This window comes from Prinia subflava, chromosome 1 (genome assembly GCF_021018805.1).
Source record: "Prinia subflava isolate CZ2003 ecotype Zambia chromosome 1, Cam_Psub_1.2, whole genome shotgun sequence".
Lineage (NCBI taxonomy): Eukaryota > Metazoa > Chordata > Aves > Passeriformes > Cisticolidae > Prinia > Prinia subflava.
In genome coordinates this window covers 40,026,372-40,046,894 of record NC_086247.1, presented here as the reverse complement: position 1 = coordinate 40,046,894, position 20,523 = coordinate 40,026,372, and the positions used below count along the sequence as shown (strand labels likewise).

Below are 20,523 nucleotides of genomic sequence, written 5' to 3'. Positions count from 1 at the left end.
CTACAGACTGGAAGTGAGGCTCAGTCCTACCATAAACTTCACAGAATCACAGAATCATTGGGTTGGAATGGACCTCCAGGATCATCAAGTCAAACCCTAGCCCCAACCTCAACTAAACCATGGCACCAAGTGCCAGATCTAGTCTTTTCTTAAACACATCCAGAGATGGTGAATCCATCACCTCCCCAATACTTTATTACCCTTTCTGTAAAAAAACTTTTTTCTAGTATCCAACCTATATTTCCCTTGGAACTTACCTTCAACAAGCTAGTAACTTATTTAGCTGTGCCTTGAACACCTCCATCTTCACAGGAAAACAGAGACAATTACTGACTTCATAGGACTGTATCAAAGAAAATATATCAGCATCAATAAACCAGGAACTTTTTCCTTCAAATGCTATTAAAGCATCCAGTAATATTTAATTTCCTTTGTATCAATCCAGTTAGTAGTTCATGCGCTACTTCACTTGGTTCTAATTTGTCAAATATTTATTTCAGTCTGGTTACACATTATCCAGGAAAAACAAGTTACACATGAGAGTGTTTCCTCCGTGTAATGTATGGAGGAACATGAATATAACACGGATTTTCATCAATTTTGTAAGCAGTGAAGCATTTGAAGTTTTCTAGCGCCTTGTTCAATATACACTCTGAAAATGCATATTATATTATTCAGACTCAATAAAGAAACAACCACCTTGGAAAATCACATATACAAAACATTACACGTGGGTGATTAAACATGTGATAACAATTATCCTTAAATTCCAATATTTTTGAATGCCAAAAGGCTTTACCATACATGGACACAATAAAATCACTTTGGTGTGTAGGTAGATCATGCTTAAACTGGATTTTCACAGCACAAACAAGGGTTACAGATATATTAATTGAGGACAGTATTGATTATAGCTCTGGCACTGTTCACAGAAACCTAACACTCTTCACTGTTAAAGAGGATCAAATTGTCAAACTCCGTACTTTAGAAGCAGTCACTGTTGGGGCAGAAGTTTCTGATATAGCTCAGTTTTATGACCAAATGTTGCTTATTACAAAGTTACATATTGTAAAGAGAAGAACCAGAACTATTAATATCTAGAATCACCTGGTGCAACACTATCTCTTCACTCTGCAAAAGTGTGTTTTAGTGCTGGCTCAAGTACAACTGATATAGTGCCAAAACCTGAGCATCATCCAGGTCCTTTCAATTTGAGCTTATTTTCCCGAGCTTATCAATAATAAACTTACATCAGTTCAAACTGCTGGGATTTCTGAAATATTCCAGAAATGTCTGTCTGGGTGAGTGGACTTCAAACTGCAGTGGTAATCTGTGTCAGCCCTAGGTCGTTGGACTCCTCTCTCTCCTGAGGACAGTAAGATGACATTTCCACGACTAGTCATACAGGTTTGTTTGCCCCACCTGCTTCCCTCAGGAAAGCTGGGTCATGCACAGTGTTTCTGACTCTGCTGGTGGTCTGCCTGTCCATCCTCATCTTGAAGGGGAAGCAGAAGTCCTTGAAGCATCTCTTAAAGTTTTCATCCAAAAACGCATAAAGGATTGGATTGAGGCTGCTGTTGGTGTAACCCAAAGCAATGCAGAAGTAATAGCTGGATATGGCAGCAGTGCTGTGGGACACGTCCCCTAAGGCCTCAACCAGCACGAAGATGTGGATGGGAGTCCAGCAGACAATGAACACTGCCACAACCACCAGAACCAACCTGGTGATGCGCCGCAGGTTTCGGTCCTTCTCTCGAGACCCGGAGAGAAGCCGTACGCTTTTCAGGCGCAGAATCATCAGAGTGTAGCAAACAATTATAATGAGAACTGGAATAACAAACGCAAAGACAAAGACACAGATTTTCATGAAGATGTCCCACCACACATAATCTCTGTCTGGAAACTGCAAGGAGCATTCAGTGCTAGCAGTATCTAAAAATGAAGGAAGCAAGAAGAAAATTGCTTTGTTATTAGATATTCTAAACAATATCGTTATCATAGCATAACCTAGGAAAAGTGATTAGCATGTACTGAGATATTAATAAATGGAGTTATGATTAAATCACTCCAAGGAAGCTTTCAGTTACCATTGAAACTGATTTTATGCAGCTGTCTCTAGAAATTACTGAGTTATGAGCTTTTTTAAATGCAAAATATTGTACGAAATTTCCTTCCCATGGGAGGATCAAAAAAGCAGAGCACAAAAACAAAATCTGTACCGTTGTTTCTATTTGAATCTCACTGAGATTTAAAACCAGACTGAGTACCATGTTCAGCGAAGTAGAAATATCATCATTATTATCAAACTGCATGTTTTCATCTGTGGGTGGAGAAAGATTTTTGGTAACATGAATGGTAGAAGCTGAAGGAGGTTTTGATAGTTAGAAAATTTTGCCAATATATTATAATTGTGTAATAATCTTTTCCCATGTGCCTTTTACAGCACAAATAGAGTACACATAAATGTTTACATTCAGAAAAACTCATGGAAACTTCATCTTTTCTGTTAAATAGAAACAAATAAGATACATCTGTGCGTGAAGTCAAATGGAAGCTACTCTTTTTGCAAATCATGTCATTGAAAATGCAGCCTGTGCAAAGACTGCAGGATCTGGGCCACAGAGATCAGCCCACTCCCTTTCCTTTTGCCATGCCAGGATTCAGAGTTACAGGCTGTCACTTGTATGTATTTAACAGAAATATTTCATCTGGCAGGAGGCAGCCACGGAATGAAATATTTGAGGTTTCATTTGCTGACCTCATCAAAGCCTTCCAGCCTATAAAACATATGGAAAATAGGCAATAAGATAAATGAAAAGGCAAGAGGGGGTAAATTTACAACTACTGTCTGTAGTTCAACTCTACTGAAGAAATGTCAGGGTAACACAGGGATTTTTCACTCTGAATTGTAGCTTAGATTTTATCCTGCAAAGTTGTTTGAATTTTTTATCATTTTCCCCACTGAGTTTGTCATTCCTCTACAAATTATTATGTATTGTTTTTCATTGATTCAGATCTAAGAGTGGAATAATTCAGTGTACTCCTGCATATCACTTTTGCATATCTGTCTCTGTCAGGTCACATCAGTAAAAAAATCAGGCCTTATTTCCCTGCTATAAAAATACTTTTCAAATCAAAAAGATATTGCAGAGAATTTGTTTTGGAAAACCATTAGGAGAGGAAATTATCATTGTAGTGTCATACACACATTTCCATGGTTAGATATCAGAAAGTTGTTACGGGACAATATTGAATACAGAAACACTTTAATAGAAGACATTTCCAGCTAAAAAACTAAATATTTTGAGGTTTTACTTTAAATAATATGAATGATTCTGCAAGCTGAAAATGGAAAAGGTATATTTTTCAAGGCTGATGCAGGGTACTCAGATGACTGCACAGGTATGATTTGACAATCAGTGAATTTATCTAAATACTTTGTGATGAAGGTTTTCATAAGCATAGTTGTTTTTACTTAATTTCATTCTAGAAATGCCAACAAACATCTTCAAAGAAATTTTTCTGTCAATTATTGTTATTTGTAGTAGATCATTGCTTAGCAGCAGACATAAAATCAGGATGCAGCTGTATTATCTAAATTAGTAAAGCTGCCTCCAGATGTGTGTATGAAAATAAAGTGTGATCAGGGGCAGCTTGTCTAGACCACATCCAGCTAGTCACTGGAACTCAGTCCCAGAAGAAATAGCCTCTTCAGATCTACTGACATAATTTCACATATTGATCAAAGTTATTAGGTCATCCTCACTATATTTTCCTATTATTCATAGTTGGCAATGTTATTTTAGAATTCCAAATTATCAGATACAAACTTAATTATTATCTTGCATCTCATTGCAGTTTACTTTCTATGGAAAATCTTATTCTAAATTCATTAATATTCATGTATTGCACTTGATATATGTAATGCCACAGTAAAGTACTTTATGGAATCCATTTCCATTTTCCCAGCTTACAAATAGGAAACAATCAACAGAAATTCTGGTCATAATGCACAATACCATATTAATTTTCTGGAACTTTGTAAGTGGAACATAATAAAATCCAATTTATATTTTATTTTTGCTGCCTGAAAAGTTGCAGAACTACAAATTGTGTCATAAACTTCAGAATTTCATACTGACATTTTCCACTCTGAAAGCCAAATATTCCAAATACATTGATGTATTTAAGGAAAAAACACTGAATTCTATATGATATTTGGTGTAAATATATTTTATAATGTGCTTGATAAACTACCATTTAAGAATAAAATTAATCTATGTATCTAGGAAACATACGTATTAGATATATATTATTGACTGTGTCACTTTCACACCCTTCATACACTTACTGGCAATATGAATAGTTAATTTTATACCTTTATTTTTCGATAGCTGAACAATTCTTCAGCAAGAAAAGCTCCATTAAGGCCAGAATAGGAAAATCTACACAGATGTAAAATTTATTCTGCAGGAAAGATGTGTCTGAAAGGACACACCTGGGAACAATTCTGAGCTGTGACAACAAAATGGATTAACTGAGCACGGTGAGGGAACCTCAAGTATAATCACTTTCCATTTGCTGTTCAGTTGTTGCTTAAATGTGAATCCAACAGAGGCCCTGAAGCATATAAACAGCAACTGTTTTAACCAACATAACATAAAGTTTCATGCCTGAGCTCCAGCTGCCAGGCAAAGGCAGCGCCCTCGCCTTTCCACTTCAGCATTTATCAGTGCATGATATCAGTGCATCAAGAGCACACCAGACAAGGTAATTGACACTAAATGCTCAAGAGAGACCTTAGAGCAGACAAGCAGAGAGCAACAGCAGCAGCTGACAAGCAGTTGCCAATATTTCCAGCCTCATTTAGCCCAGCTGTGTCCTGTATTACCAGTCTCTGTTTCATAAGTTCAAAAGAAGGGCTGCCTTCTGCGTGGCATGAGAAAGGCATTGAATATTTGATGGCCTCAGAGGACCCCCTTGATCTAAACGTGCTGCTGACATTGACTGACAGGAATATTCTGTTAGCTGAGTATGCTCCTACCAAACACCTGTCTGAGCCAATGTCCCATGGCCCTTAAGATCTCGGATGTTGCAAGACATTCTTCCCAGTTATGCCTGAGGTTAATGTTTACCAAGCTAGACCTTGTTTTATAGAGCCTGTCAAAACTTTACTGGGAAGGAGAGTTACAGCACTGCAGACCAGGGCAGGCAATCCCCCAAAGCACTGAAAGAAGAGTTTCCAGAGGACTTTTTTTCCACCTACATAACAGGAGATTAACAGCAAGAAAAAAATCTATATATCTTCAGCCAATCTATCAGCCCTTGAGCAGCTGTTACTGAAATGATTTTTCATACTGGTCTGTGTCAAACAGCTTAACATACAGCATTTATTGTCTCTGCCAGATGAAACAGTGTCCTTAGGTAAACATTTGTCTCAAGAGGAGTGAAACCATTCCAAATAGAAAAGGCAGGAAATTATAAATAATTTTTCAAAAGGTTGTTTACATCTCAAACAAGACTCCTACCAAATGAATGCCTTGTATTTTATCCAGCCATCCAGTAAGGGGATGACCCCAACCCAAGGATATCATTAGAAGTGCTCAGCCTTTAGAAGACACAGAGATGCCTCTGCACTGCACTTACAACCGTGGATATGAAGCACATGTGTTGAAAATACTTCTCCCCCTTCCCTCTCAAGGAAGATCTCAAAATCAGATTAACCCCATAGCAGGGTAACAAGTCAGGAGCTATGGGGGCTAAATCCACTGTCCTTCATGGAATATAAATTTCAAGCAAAACCTACACATGGTCTGCATACAGTTTTCATCAACTTTGTGTTCTTGGAGCTGTTTCCCTGCCAGAGCCTGAATTTCTGTTTCCTGTGACAATCCTTATTCTCAGCTTTTCCAGGTTTTAGTATAAATTCCCATCTTTTTTGAACTATGATCTTGAGATATTGTCATATATAATGTATCTTAATTTTCTCACTCCAGCTACTGACTTTTCCTTTCTTCACCATGCCTTCATATCCTGTGAAATGGCTGGTGATAGTAAACTCCCAAGAATTCTAGTTTCTGCTCCTGGGACTTCATCAGAACTACTGTCATCTTCAAAAAAATCCTTAAGTCCACATTTCAAGTTTCAGCCTAAACTGATCCTAGATTTGCCCATTGTGATTAAACTCCTGATAATTTCCCCCTGCTGTCTGCTTGTAATATTGATGGTCTCATTCTAGCACAGGTAGTGCTCCAAAGTTCATTTTGTTCTTTTATTTGGCATGGACAGTTGAGCTTAAACGATTTATATGTTCTACTCTGATGTTCCAGCATATATTTCAAAATGTCAGGAATTTAAATGTACATTTGAAGAAGGAACAAATAAGGTTTGATCAATATTTGAACTTATAATTTATTGCCAGTTGAGAAATAAAAAGTCTGAATTATGAATGCTCACACTCACCTTCCCTGACTTTGGTGCCTCCAAGGACTATTGCTGATATACCAACAGATGAGGACAGCAGCCAGATACAGATGTTGATTATCTTTGCTTTGAGAGGTGTACGGAAGTCCAGAGCCTTCACAGGGTGACACACAGCAATGTATCGATCAACACTCATCATGGTGAGTGTGAAAATGCTGGTAAACATGTTGTAATAATCAATAGAAATCACTATTTTACACAGCACGTCGCCAAAGGGCCAGGAGTTCATCAAGTACTCGGTGCTTTGGAAAGGCATGGTCGTGGTAACAAGGGCATCTGCCATAGCCAGGTTAAAGATGTAGATGTTGGTTGCTGTCTTCATCTTTGTGTACCTGCAGAACAAGAAAGCAAGGCTTTATTACCACAAGATATGGTAATGTCCATTCAGATATGTAACAATTTATCAGTCAGGCTTTGCCATAGTTGGGGCTTTTATGTCTTTTCTCATCTGTGGTAGAAATGCACACAAATACAAGACCCTTGGGATAAAAGTGAACACACTTTATTCCATCTCTCAGCACATGTGTTAGCAGCTAGAGCTATTTACCACAGGAAAACCAGGTATATGAATACATTTAATCTAATTAGACAAATTTCGATTCTATTTTCTCAAATCCCCCTACAAGAAAATATCACTGTTAAATTTTGAAGTGATCAAAATGGGTTTTTTTTTTTGTTGTTGTTGTTATTTTTTTTCCTTTTCTTATAGCTATGTGTCAGTTACTATGAGATTTTTGGATTTGGTTTGTGGAAGCAACTGTTATCCCATTTTCCAGTAAGAAAACAAGTTAATTGCTATGTCTGCTAGGCCAGATTGCTTCTTATATTTGTCTTCCTTGAGTTCACTACAGTGCCAGCTGATACACATTTTAGTCATTTATCTTCCTTGTTCCTTCCTTGCCAATTTTTTCTCCTTTCATATCATCAGCTTTTCCCAGTCCTCTCTTTTATGACTGGTAATGTAAAAGATCACTATTGTTTAAGTAGGATACTACAGTGGGGAGAAAACTATCATAGCAGTATTTTTTTCTGCATTCTTTAATTTCATCAAAAGTAAACCCTTGTTTTGTCCAGCTGGTAGGAATGTCAGCCTACATAGAAAAATAGGATCTGTTTTATGAGATGACACCCTGCTTTGTTTAGCCCCAATGACAGTTTTGGGAGACAGCCTGTGGAGAACTGCTTTCCCCTCTGTGATGGACACAAAGGCTGATGGAGAGCCTGCTGACATGGGAACTTACCTATCACTGCTTTCTGAAGTGCTCCTCAACACTTGTTTGCTCATTGCTGTTAATTTATTATCAGATTTAATTAAACTTTCTCAAAACTGCTTCAGTCCTATATTTTGAGTGTGTGTCCAAACTAGAATGTGCACACCTAGCACACATACAAACACATGTTCTATAAGATTCAACCACTTTATCCAATGAACACATAGGACAATGTGTCTCTTTGCCTTTAAAACTGTGACATCTAGAATAAAATAATATTTAAAAAAGAAATTGAGCAGTGCTGTCTAATTGTACCCAATACGTAAATCAGATATTAAGTAAAATGTGGGCAGGAATTTCATTTTGTGACCAATATGAAATGTTAAAAATAGCATTGGTTTTTCTAAAACATTCTAATTAAGACCTATCAAGGAAATAAAGCCAAATGGTGGTTTGAAGCAAAGGGAAGAGAGAATACATCCTTCTCACCCACATAACAACCCATCAGTCAGAGATGGGTTTCTGTCCCCCACTAGATCAATCCCCTCAACGAACCCTCCAGGAGAGGAGGCATTCTGTCCTGTAGGTCACCTTATAGCCCTTAAGGCACTGTTCAAACACAAATACAACTTCTTATGACCAGAAAAAAGCAAATATGACATGTCAAAAGACAGAAAACTTTCCTCCTGGCTAAAAAAAAGAAACGAAAAAATACTATCTTCAAGTGTATCTCAGCTGTAAGACCAAACAAAAATTCGCTATACACTCAAAATTCTCTGCTAAAATGGACTAATTTCCATTAAATTAAATAGAATAGTAAAAGGACAATTTTAGTTCTACAGACATCACTGATGGTATTTGGAAGTGCTGTCTTGCTCATATTGTAAAAAAAAAAAAAAGACTGTGGAATGCTGGAATGGTTGCATAAAAAGCACTAAAAATAAATGAAGGGACGGGAGGAAATGACGGACTTAAAGAGCTGAGCACATTTAATTTATCAAAAAGAGCACCAAGAGGTGACTTGATTACAGTGTCTGAAGACCTTCACAGGGAGAAAACAGCAGGTACTGAAGAGTTCTTTCAGACTACACAGAAAAGCATAACTAGAACAAAACTCTTAAGAGAGACAAATTCAGCTTGGAAACAACAAGAGCTGTTTCCTAACAGCAAAGGTGATTATTATGGGGAAAGAGAAAGGGGTAATTTTTCCATCCACTGATGCCTGCAAATCAAGGTCTGCTGCTTTACAAAGGGTTTTCTTCAGTCAAGTACAAGTTACTAAACTCAACACAGGAACATTCAGAAGAAGTGTAATGACCTTTGATATGCAGAGGTGACATAAATAATCATTTTCCTGAATCATTGTTTCTGTAGATCTTTAAAAACTTTGCCAAGGGTTTGGATAGGGAAAGTTTGCTTTCAAACTATAGAAGAATTAGCTTGACCTTTTTTCCTTTTAAAAAAATCAGAAAACTGGGGAAAATTATTTAAGATTGTTTTATTAGCCTTGAAAAAGCAATTATCTGAAAGTCTTTATATCTCACATTTCGCATTCCTTGCAACCTTAATTCAAATCTTTCATGTGTGTGCCATTAACAACTCTAAATACCATATATTTCCAGCACCCCTTTCCCTTTTTCTCCTCCTTAACCTTCCAGTGGAAGAATAGCAAGGAAGTGCTGTAAAATAGGACTAATAAAGAGCTTGATTACTTTTGCCTGGAAACATTGGCCTGTGTATACATGAGGTATTGGCCTTTAAAGTTATTATGCAGTATAGATAAAATCCTACATTCATTTAGAAGTTTCTAAAATTCAGAAATGCCTTTGAGAATCTGGACTCAATCATCCAAACTCCTTCAAATGTTTTTAATTAAACACCTAAAAATTATTTAATTCCTACATGCCTCTGAAGGTATGTGCTTGCAGGTTTAATCAAAAGTCAAGATACAGTAATGGAGTGACTGCTGTTGCTGTCAGACCCTTTCAAGCAGAGCCTGATAAAGTCTGCAAGAAGAGGGATTTACCTGCTTCCCTTCCCTGCAACTCATTCTATTGCACCAAAACATAGAGGGAAATATTTTTTTGTAATCATGGGGTTTTCTCACCATACACTCCATTCACTTGAACAAGGCCAAAACAGTGATTGCGTAAGGGAATCTTGTCCTCCTTTGAAAAATTAATATTCTTGATCAACCAGCAAGAAGATGGGATAAAGTCTGCAAGAAGAGGGATTTTCCTGCTTCCCTACAACTCATTCTATTGCACCAAAACATAGAGGGAAATATTTTTTTGTGGTCTGGGGTTTTCTCACCATACATTCCATTCACTTGAAAAAGGGCAAAACAGTGATTGTGTAAGGGAATCTTGTCTTCCTCTGCAAAATTAACATTCTTGATCAAATATCTGAATTCATTTAAGTTTAAAATATTTCTATCTGCTTTAATTAGTTTAGCAGGACAGATAGGTTAAACCTGGACATAATTGCAGCTTAGGTGGCACAATAGCAATTATTGACATTTTCTTAGTGTCTGAGGTACAAGTTTCAAAGACAATTATAATTTTATAAACCATGGCTGTATAAAATGCTCATGGGAAATCCCCTGTCTAAAAGATGGTTTGTTAAATATTGGGACTTCTTAAGAGAACGGCAACATTTCTAATACTACACAGGAATAGAAAGTCCCTCTTTTAAACCAGGTGCTAGAATCTAATTTCAAGCTGCAGAAAAAACTCTGATCACCTAAGGTGGTGGATCTCAAGACTGCTTGTAAAGCTATAAGTTGGCCTTAAGCCTCTGTAGGATAAAAACTGGAAGATATATCAAAACTGCTGAAAAATAGTCAAGATGAAACACAACACTTTCATATGGATGCACTTTTTTTCTTTTTTTGGTGGGTGTATGATGAAAGTTTTTAAGGAGCAAGTTTTAAATTATGTCTACTTACATGTCAAAAATAAAATTCTCAAAATAATTAAGCATCCTTCACTTTCTGAAAATGGAAAGTTCTTTGACTTTAGACTGACCCCTAGAAATTTTCCCCATTTTCTCAGCTGACTCATCATTACTGTTCTTTCCCCAGTTCTTTACTTGTTACACTCTGGAGTAGAACATGCTTTTAAGACAAGCTTTTATGACAGTAAATAAGAAGAAATCACACCTCCAGCCTATGCTATCAATGAAATTGTGGTAACAGAAGAGGGACACATGCTACTAAGGATCTGGTGGGCTTTCAGAAAAAAATCTGCTAGTAGAGGCTCTTAAAGTTATTATCTCAAACAGAGGAGAGAAGTGTGATTCTAAAGTAGGCTGTAACCTCAGAAAAGCTGATAAAAAGTGAGAAAGAAACTCTGGTCAAACTCTTTCATGTAACTGTAATAGGATTAAGTAATGAAATGTTCCCTGCAGTGTGAAATGAGGGATGGGGAAGGGAGCAAAACTAAGAAATATACTGCAACATTCTCCAGTTGCAGAGGGGAAGTACAAAAGCATAAAATACAATGAGGAATAGCAAGCATAGATTTTTCACAGATATCTGGGTAAGTGAATGAAAATTAAAGCTAAAGCACATCTAAAGCAAATTGCAAAAACACCTATCAACAGGATGCAGGCTCTGTTCCACTAGGTTCCTCTGACTGAAGTGTACGGAGATCAAGCAGCTGAAAAGCTTAGTCAGGAAAGCTCTAAATCTCAAGGCTGTATTCTGAGTACACTCACTATAACACTGTGTTAGAATAGAAAGAAAAAAACAAAAACACAACCCAGGGTGATCTATTCCAAAACCATACCACGTCGAAAGGATGGCTCAGCTCTCTCTTGGATATTTTTAATCTAATGTAAAATCTTATGCCAGTATGAAATGAAGCCTAAGGTCATTTAAAGAATATAAAAATTAATATGCTCTAGTTTCCATGTTTGTATTGGGTTGTATGATATTACCACATTTTAAATTACCACATTTTAGCTGTAGAGGACCTCAGATGACACTTTAAATAAAGGAAAACATTACTACTACACATATTTAATGGTTGCCTTTCTTAATCATCAAATGTTTTAGGACAACAAAAAATCGTTGTCTACAAAATTATATTGTAAAGTGGAATTCTCTTTACTAATAAGCATCTAAAGATACCAATTTTAAAGCAGCTCAAAAAAGAAAAGCATAATTTTGTCTTTTATTCTCCCCCCAGACAGCTAACTCATGAATGTCAAAAGATATAGTTAAAACTCTTACAATTTTCCACTATCGTTTCTTCTCTGCAGCAGCCATAAACTGAGCCTGAACAAGATCTTGTAGATTTAGATTGGATATGGAAGTTTCGGGTTTTTTCCTGAGCTAAAGAACCAGGCTCTGAATTAGTTCAAGTCTAAGTATGCCGTGGTCAATGTGGAAGAAAATTCACACTACCTAACAAAAATGAATTAATTTTTCTCCTTCTATGATAAAGGCTTTTAATATTTTTTTATGGGAGCTCAAGAGCTTCTCTTTGAAGAAACTATAAAATGCTAGGGAAAAAGTACTGTGAAATTTTTGCTTCCATGACTTTGACAGGAGAGGTCAGAGGTCAAGGTGCTGTGATTCACTGTGGCTTAAATCAGTGAGAATGCAGAATTTCACTGAATTGGTACTTCATCTAAAACCATTATGTCTAATAATATTATGAAAGAGCCTGGACAATTAGCTTGGACTATGTACCAGATTTTTTGCTCTCTATTGATAAGTAGAGATGAATACTGACCTTGTTATGCAACTTATTCTATCTCTTGAAAAACTTCATGCTGCTGCAGATGTTTCCCCATGACCAGTCACGCCATGGAGTTCCCAGGGGGTTACATAGACCATCCTTAATCCTTTTTACTTGTCACAAATGCATTTCTGTAGTGAACATTGAATCTCTGTCTATGGTAACATCCAACTTGCCTGTTATTATTTTTTCCTTCAAAGTTGTTTTTTTGTTTGTTTGTTTGTTTGTTTTAAATAAAGGACATGAGCTCTCTTGGCAATGTGCTTCCCCATTGGCTTGTGGGAGATGGAATGGAGTAGGACAGAGTGCTTATCAAGGAGAACAAATCTCATTGCTCAAGGAAACAGGGATAATAGCTCCAGGAAAAGATTTCTCAGGATCTTTCTTTCCTTGTTGGAAGCAGACAACTGTTATTGAAATTTTGCTTCCCATGGATGTTTCCACAGGACAGAAAAAAAGGAAAGAGCTCAGAAACCACTCACTTGGGAGTGTTGGAGTATGGGTATCACTCTTCCTCCCAAATGCACCTGGTCTCCATTTTGTCACAGGGATGAATAACAACTGACACAACTGGGAGTGTTTTATAAAGACAGCTATACACTTGGAAATGTAGAGACCCAAATCTCTGGTCAACACTCCTGTAATAAGGTTTAATGGGAGACAAGGGACTTAACTCTATAACAAGTATAGGATTATGTGGTAAGACAGCAAATGCATATATCAGTAAAGAACCAGCTCAGGGAGAGGTCATCAGTCCCTCTTAGGAGGCAGCTGGGAGACTTTCTCTGGACTCCTCCCATTTATCTGTTTTCCTCAGCTGCCTCAGGGAAGCCCACAGCACAGACCAGCTGAACACATTCCCAAAGGAGATGACTCAAATGAGATGCAGGAAACTTGAAGTCACAGTCAACAGAAGAACAGAACTTGTAGCTTCCATGATGAGAATGTTCTTCTCCTGCACACTTAAACAAACCAGGCATTCTGAAAGGTGAGTCTAACAGTAGGTCCTGATGCAGTCCATCATCTGAGTGTGAACACTAAATGAATTGAAAAGATTGTCTGAACTAATCCTACTGTGCAGCTTCTCATCTGTCACTACTCAAGGAGGCTTTTGCCAGTTGCCCGACAGTAGCCACAGTGGCTGGATTACCAACAATGCAGTGGGAAGTGCATTTAAGAAATATAAAATCCTCTGTGCTCCTCATGCAGCACAGCTAAATTTGGGAACTCCAGACATTCACTCTTAATGCATTTTGGAGCAGAGATGAGCAGCTGCATGTTACAAAGTTGCATTGATATAAAAAATGGAGAAAACACAAAGCTTGAAAACATGAATTTGCAGAAATTCAAACACTGAAGAAAATTGTCTTCTCATACTCATGCAGAGAGCACAGATTTCATTGCAAATAATGTCTCAAAACTGAAAACAACAAACTACAAAAACAAAATTAATTTTAACTTCCATAAGGATTGGAAGGTGAATCCTATGAGACCTGAACCCTCTGGCTTTGGGAGAAATAAATTTCAAAGCTAATTCACAGCCTGGCATGAGAATTTCCAAATAGAACCATGTCAATTTAAAGCAAATTAACAAGTAATATTTTGATGTCATCAAAATCTAGTATGAATTGCAACCACTATCTTAAATCAATTTCATTTTTGTGTACTTTGTTTAAAAAAGTGTTGTGCACCTTTACATATTCTTTATTTATATCTATTTTACATTTTGTAGAATGCCAGCATGGTCAGACATCCCTATTCCAATATCCTTGTTGCATCTGTGCAGTTTGTGCACTCATGCCTATCTGTAGACAAAATTATATTCTTACTGCCTTTTCCTTGTATCTCTCTAAATTCACAAAAGAAGATAGCAATAAGCAAAGCACAAAGTCTTCCTTAAAGAGAAGAGCACAGATTCTTCACTTTGTGAGAATTATCTGATATTTAGAGATGGGAGGACCAAAATGGAGACCTGAAGTATACTTCCTGGAAGGTAAGTGTAGCTGGATGTTTTTTCTTCAGAAAGAAATATATAACTGGAATCAAAACTCTTCTTGGAAACCCATCTGTTTCAGAGAATCTAACTTAAGGGACAAATTAACCACAGTTTAGACAGTGAGAGTGGGCAAGACAGGAAGATTATCTTCCCTTGTCCTTAATGTGTCCCAGGAGTCCAAATCACCCAGTTAAGAATTTCCTTTTACAACATCCTTTCAGCAAATTCAAAATCCTCTCTCAGAAGAAAAAAAAAAACAAAAAAAAACCCCAAAAAAAACCCAAAAAAACCCAACCCAAACGAAATGAAAGGTCCCCACTCTTCCCTCATTTTGTCCTCTTCACCAGAAGGGCTTAGCCAGTCTGCCCTCCCCAGCATCATCTCCTCACTGTGCAGCCTCCCTGAGCTTCCTCCAGGATCATGATCACACCCACCACTCTGCCATCTGACAACAGGGAAGTTATCTCAAGCTTTGTGCCTTGCTAGCAGCCAAACTGCAAAGTTCTTCTAAGTTTTCACTTTCTTCCAGTTCAAAAAGGTTCTCTGTAGTTCATCTTGTTTCCAGGCACTGATTCCAGTTGTGCCTTTCTCTGAACTAAATGATTACCTGGCTGTTAGCACAGCAGAAATGTCTGGACGGGTATCAAATTACTTTTCAGAAGCCAAACACATTGCTCACTGTAAGCTATAGCCTCTCTTTAATACTATCTGTAGTAAATATTTCTTTCAAGCCTTTCCTCTGTTCTCCCTGCCTGTTTTCAGTATCAGCTTTTCTTATCACAGCATGACCATGAGTTGGGTTTCTTGTCAGCTTAGAAATCCCAGGTCTCACTTAGTCACTGTCTAGCTGGGTTTTTAAAGTATTAGAAATAGTAACATTTTGTTTAAATGGTCTGTGTTATCAAACTATCAATACTCTTTTATAAGCCTGTCTTCTTTCATGTTTCCTGTTGCCTTGTTCTTCGTGCCATCTGTAAAAGCTTTTGGCTATGATCAGTCTTCAAAGTTGTGACAGAAATTATGTCACGTTTGAACTAATGCTGCAGAGCTGATCAAAATTACCTCCATTCAGCGAGGTAAGGCTAAATGCTCTTTGAAATCCGTGATGAATTGCTATCAATCCATTTGATGCCTCTCTTCTGGTAGTAGTATGCTGTTAGATTTTTGATTAGCAAAGGAAAGGTTAAAAGTCCTAAACTTCATAAAGTATAGTACAGTTCACCCTTTGCCTTTAGCAGCCAAACCCTTGATTGCATAAAAGAATGAAATCATAAAAACTGCCAGCAATAGGGAACAAGTAATTCAGTTAGGTCGACTCTTCTGGAGCTTAAATTTTCCCTTCAGAATTATATTCTTTCCAAATATAGTTTAATAAAATTAGGACAATAATTTAAAGTAATTTAACAATGATCTTTTGATGGTATCAAAATCTATTATTAATTTAAACTGATGTACTGAATCAATTTAATTGTTATGTACTTTTAAAAAATATATTTTCATTCTTGTTTGGAATGAATGATAAAGAAATTTTTAAAACAATCTGGAAAGGAGTCAGTTTTATATGACATTTCTTAATACACTCTTCCTGTTATCTAAAATACTTTTCAGTTCAATGAGCATAAAAACAAAAATGTATTACTGGTTAAACAATTTTCTTCAACATTAGACTAAGCAGAGGATTATAAGGTTTCTCTTTTCAGAATCGATCTGCATATCTGTAACACACCCTCTTCTTAAAAATTCTTAGAAACTATTCAGAAAAATTCGTAGAAAATTATTCAGTTTACTGGAAGCTTGAAAGATAATTTTAAAAGAAATGTAGGACTGGCTCTTTGGGATTCTGTTGATATAAGCTGGTCTCAGTAAATTACTTCAGGAACAATGAGGGTGAGATAAATACATAGGAAAAGTCTATCTGGAGAGGGTAAGAGGGATCATCTCCCAGAGTTTTATCAGAGTACTTTTATGATTTTGATAAGTGCAAATCCGTCTTCAGTCAGGAGATTTTCTTCCCTGCACCTGTCACAAGAAACTATCGTTTTGCTTACAGCCAGCTCTAAATTTTAAAGAAAAGAAGTCATGGGAGAAGAGGAATGGAGCAAAAAACCTTTTTGCTTCCAAGGACAAATAGGTGGTTTCTTTAGCCAGCTATTTTACCTCCAGAAATATCTTCTGAGACCATAGAGGAAAGGCTAACCTCAAAATAAAAGGTTTGGGGTGGAGGTAGATTCTGGTATTGCCAAGAACCCCACAGCTGTAGGACTTTCCCCAGGTGAGGTCAGATAACTTTACCTGGTATCTGCAAACCCATGTCATTCATGCTTCTCCTCCTCCCTCACAGGGGAGGACTGTGCTTCCCACACAGTGCCTGTATTTCCCACCAGTACAAGAGGTAATGTGGTGCCCTCTTTCTCTTACTCTCTCCCCAGGAAATCAGCAGCCACAGGACAGCGTTACATCCCTGTACTACGGCTCAGCATGGGCTGTCCATCCTCCCAGCTGACAGCAGAGCCCTTGGGATGGTGCACAAGCTGCACAGCTGATCCAAACAGGGACAGCTCCTGCACGCCACCCACGCTAGGAGAGCCAACTGCCATGGGCAGGAACAGAGTGCCAGTCCAGTGTATACTCAACACAGAGCTTTTTCTGCACATTAAAAATGACCACTCTACATGTGTCTGAGGAGCACAGGGTGTTTACAACAGACCTGGTCTTGCTCTTCATGGTTAGACTTTGGCTTCTAAATCTAATTGTTGCTGCGTGTTTAAAGACAGTGAATGCCAGCATCTCTATTTTCTGTGTGAGGAAACCATGAAGTTACCTCATCAGCACAAGTGTTGAAGCCTGATAATAAAACCAAGAGAAGAATCCAGGTCTCCTGACAAATGGTTTAAGAGGCCATGCTGTTGATGCTGTACTAAAGGACCATTCCCAGTCAGACTTCAACACAAACCTCTCCTCACAGGAGCTGTATCAAACTCAGCCACTTTTCTGTCTGTACATGTGATTGAAGTGTCATTCTGCTGTTATTTTTTCCTTTGGGGAAACTGAATTTTCCCTCTCAGCAGAGAAACACCCCACCAGACCTGTAAGAGATTCCATTCACCCAGCCCTTTATGCACAAGCTGCTGAGATGCTGGCTCACTGGTGTCCATGAGCTTCTCTAGCAGCCCTTATGTAGAAGTAACAAAAGCAGTCCTGCAGTGGTCTTAAAGCAAGGAATTGTCCAAGAGCTGCCTATACCACAGGCTGTGGCTGAATTTGACCCTGCTTCTGAGGCATCTCAAGATTCTGGAGTCTCCTAAATCTACCACAGTTTTGACACTTCAACACTTTGACTGAAAGTCTCAGAACACAAGGGAGGTTTTTTTTGGTCACCCAAAAAGTGACCCAGTGACAGGCCTGGAGTGTCAGGCAGTTGGACTAGATGATTATTATAACAATTCCAACTGAACTGTTCTAACAATATTAGATGTTTAAATGAACAAAGAGAAGGAGTCATGCCTGCCTGTCCAGATGGGGTTAGGAGGAGGAGAGCATAACTGGAATTCAGAGTTGAAAAATGGCAGCAAAAGGTCTCAGGCAACCCCTGTACTCAGCTGGAAAGTAAAAAAGAGCCACAGTATATCCTCATCTCACTTTAGAGCTGTGGCAGCTGGAGGAGGGGTATTGTGGGATGATTGGGGGACAGGATCTGCCTCCCCCTTACCATCTTCTCTCACAAACGGATGTCACTGCAGGGTGCATTGTTCATGGGTCATTAAAATCCACCCTGAGACACAATCACGAGATATGTAAGGAAAAAAAATGGAGGGAGATGAGAGGTTTGGACAAAAATGAAGAACATAAACCTCTTACACAAACATTTGAAATATTTCAGGACCATAAGAAATATTTTAAACTGTTGGCTTGTATATGCCTGCATTTCAGCTAATGATTCTATCAGAGTTTAAAGCATTTGCCACACAGAAAACTTAGAAGAGAAGGATAATAAAAAAAATACCAATGGCAGTTTTGTCTTTCTTTTTAACCATGTAATTAAGAGATGGTCCAAGAGAAAATTAATGGAAAGGCTAATGTAGGACCTAGAAGGAAACTGAGCAATACAGCCTTACAAAAATAGTCTTAAGAGGGTAGCAGAAAGAGAGAAAAAAGCAAATATATATGCACCAGTATAATCAAACCTCTATTTGCAAATAATGCAAACCTCTAGGGCTAAGTTTGGATTTATTTCCACTGCCCAGGCCAGTTAATCAGTTATCTTTGTTACAGATGGTGGCTTAGAAAACCTGTGCTTTTGCAGGTGTGGGACTGTTAAGTATGGAGTCTTTTTCCTTGAAGGAGAAACACAAAATGAAATTAAACCTCTACTCTGAATGAAGGGCAAAAGAGCATGCAGGGGTATAAAAATCACAAGATCACAGAACTAGAGACAACCACATTTTCTAAACTGGCCACAGCTATCTTTCTTTATTGCACTGAGTAGTAAATTGAATTTTATTTTCATTATTCAAGAGTATTGACCTGATTATAACCCATCTTTTTGAAATACCTTAACAACTTCAGTGGTTCTCATAACTCCCCCTTATATCAAGTGGGACAGCTACTTCATCATCCTGCAATTGCTTGACCCTTATCATGCCTGCTTTACAAAAGAGAATACCTTCCAACACCTTAATTTTTTCCATGTCCAAGCTGATTCACTGGAGCAATGAACACTCCACAGTTCTTGGATTTTTTTTTTGCCTGAAACTTTATCAGAATTCAAATGGGCTGGGGAGAAAGGGTCAAAAAGTTGCATGATTTCAGTGCCCTGGATTGCTTATTATCACCCTGCTGAACAGTACTGTCCAATCATGCCTATAGATGCAAATGGGAAGAGAGAGAAGAAGCACCATGCAAGCTAAAATATACACCAATACACAAGTGTAATTGCAAGCATAAGTGTCGGTGCATTTAACTGAGTGGTTCAATTTGAAACCTTCACTAACACAGAGCTTTCTCCTCTTTCCTTAAAAACAATGGAAAAGATATTTCAGCACCTTCTCTGCTTTCCTCAATCCAACACCAGCAACTGGAGTTAAAGACTGTTAAACAGAGAAAAAATATCCCTCGCTTACATTAAGCCATTCCTCCCATCTTTATCATTCCCTGGCTTTCCCTCCTTGTTAAACAAAACATTGGGTGCCAAGGCAGCAGTGTCCACATGACTGGACACATAAGCTGTCCCTCGGGGTCTCCTCACAGTGGAAATAAAAGCTGTCCTGTAGAAGTTTCCTTCTCTCACTCGAGCTTTTTCCCTCGGACGCCAGCAGCGTCTCATCCCTAGAGGGCAGCCAATGAACACAGCTCCAGGCACGAAGCGCTCTCCCTCAGACTTCAGGATTTATCACATTTAACCAGCTTGTCCCTTCTGCCTCTAACACAGCTCCAGGCAAACCACTGCGACTGACAAGGTTTGGGTCATTTCAGTTGCTTTTTTCCAGTTCTTCACGGTAGAGCTTCCACAACCCACCCACTCTCCCACTCTGCCAAATTCAGAGACAGTCTTTTGCGCCTCTTCCAAGCAGTACCCAAACCCTCTTACCTTACTATGACAAACATGACCAGGGAGTTCCCCACCAAGCCGACAACGAAGACCACTGAGTAGACAGCAGTGATGATGATGGGAATGGCGGGGGAGATGCTGGTGTGGTTGTGCTGGCCGTCCCCAAAGCCCCCAGTGGCATTGCTCTCATAGTCTGCCCAGCCCGGGGGCCAGCTGCTGCTGGTGCTGGGGGGCCGGCAGGGCCCTGGGGAGCAGGTGGAGTCTGGCTCCTCACGGAAAATCTGTATGGGGGCATCCATGGGGGTACAGTCACCACAGGCAGGAGCAAGACCAGGAGGAGGATGCACACACCAGGAGGGAAGTCTGCTGCAAAGAGGGAAGAGAGAGAAAGAAACAGAAGTATTTTCACAGCCACGGAACATTAAGACCTCTGAAACTCATATGTGTTAAGGGGAGCTCTGCTGTGATGGGAACTGTAATTTGCTGAGCAGAGATTTAAGCAAATTGCATTCATATTAAATGATTGCAAGTTTTGCATCT

At 38.4% G+C, this 20,523-nt stretch overlaps 1 protein-coding gene across 2 annotated transcripts; it reads right to left on the bottom strand.

The window, feature by feature from the left end:
* Positions 1 to 1,321: 1,321 nt before the first annotated feature.
* OPRK1 (opioid receptor kappa 1) lies at positions 1,322 to 20,282 on the bottom strand. Of its 2 annotated transcripts, none has more exons than XM_063419613.1 (3): positions 20,023 to 20,282; positions 6,463 to 6,815; positions 1,322 to 1,932 (listed from the first exon to the last, which is right to left on the bottom strand). In XM_063419613.1, the coding sequence occupies exons 1-3, from the start codon at positions 20,280 to 20,282 to the stop codon at positions 1,400 to 1,402; spliced, it is 1,146 nt and encodes a 381-aa protein (XP_063275683.1). In that variant the 3' UTR covers positions 1,322 to 1,399. The 2 variants fall into 2 exon arrangements, with proteins under 2 accessions (XP_063275683.1, XP_063275690.1); XM_063419620.1 differs by having other exon boundaries at positions 1,322 to 1,922; positions 6,459 to 6,815; positions 20,023 to 20,255.
* Positions 20,283 to 20,523: the final 241 nt, after the last annotated feature.

Excerpts from the sequence above, each read along its gene's own strand:
- OPRK1 (XM_063419613.1), bottom strand. The coding sequence starts at position 20,282 with ATGGATGCCCCCATACAGATTTTCCGTGAGGAGCCAGACTCCACCTGC. Across the intron at positions 6,816-20,022 it reads GTCATGTTTGTCATAGTAAG|GTACACAAAGATGAAGACAG; the intron begins GTAAGAGGGTTT and ends CTTGTTCTGCAG. Across the intron at positions 1,933-6,462 it reads AGGCACCAAAGTCAGGGAAG|ATACTGCTAGCACTGAATGC; the intron begins GTGAGTGTGAGC and ends CTTCATTTTTAG.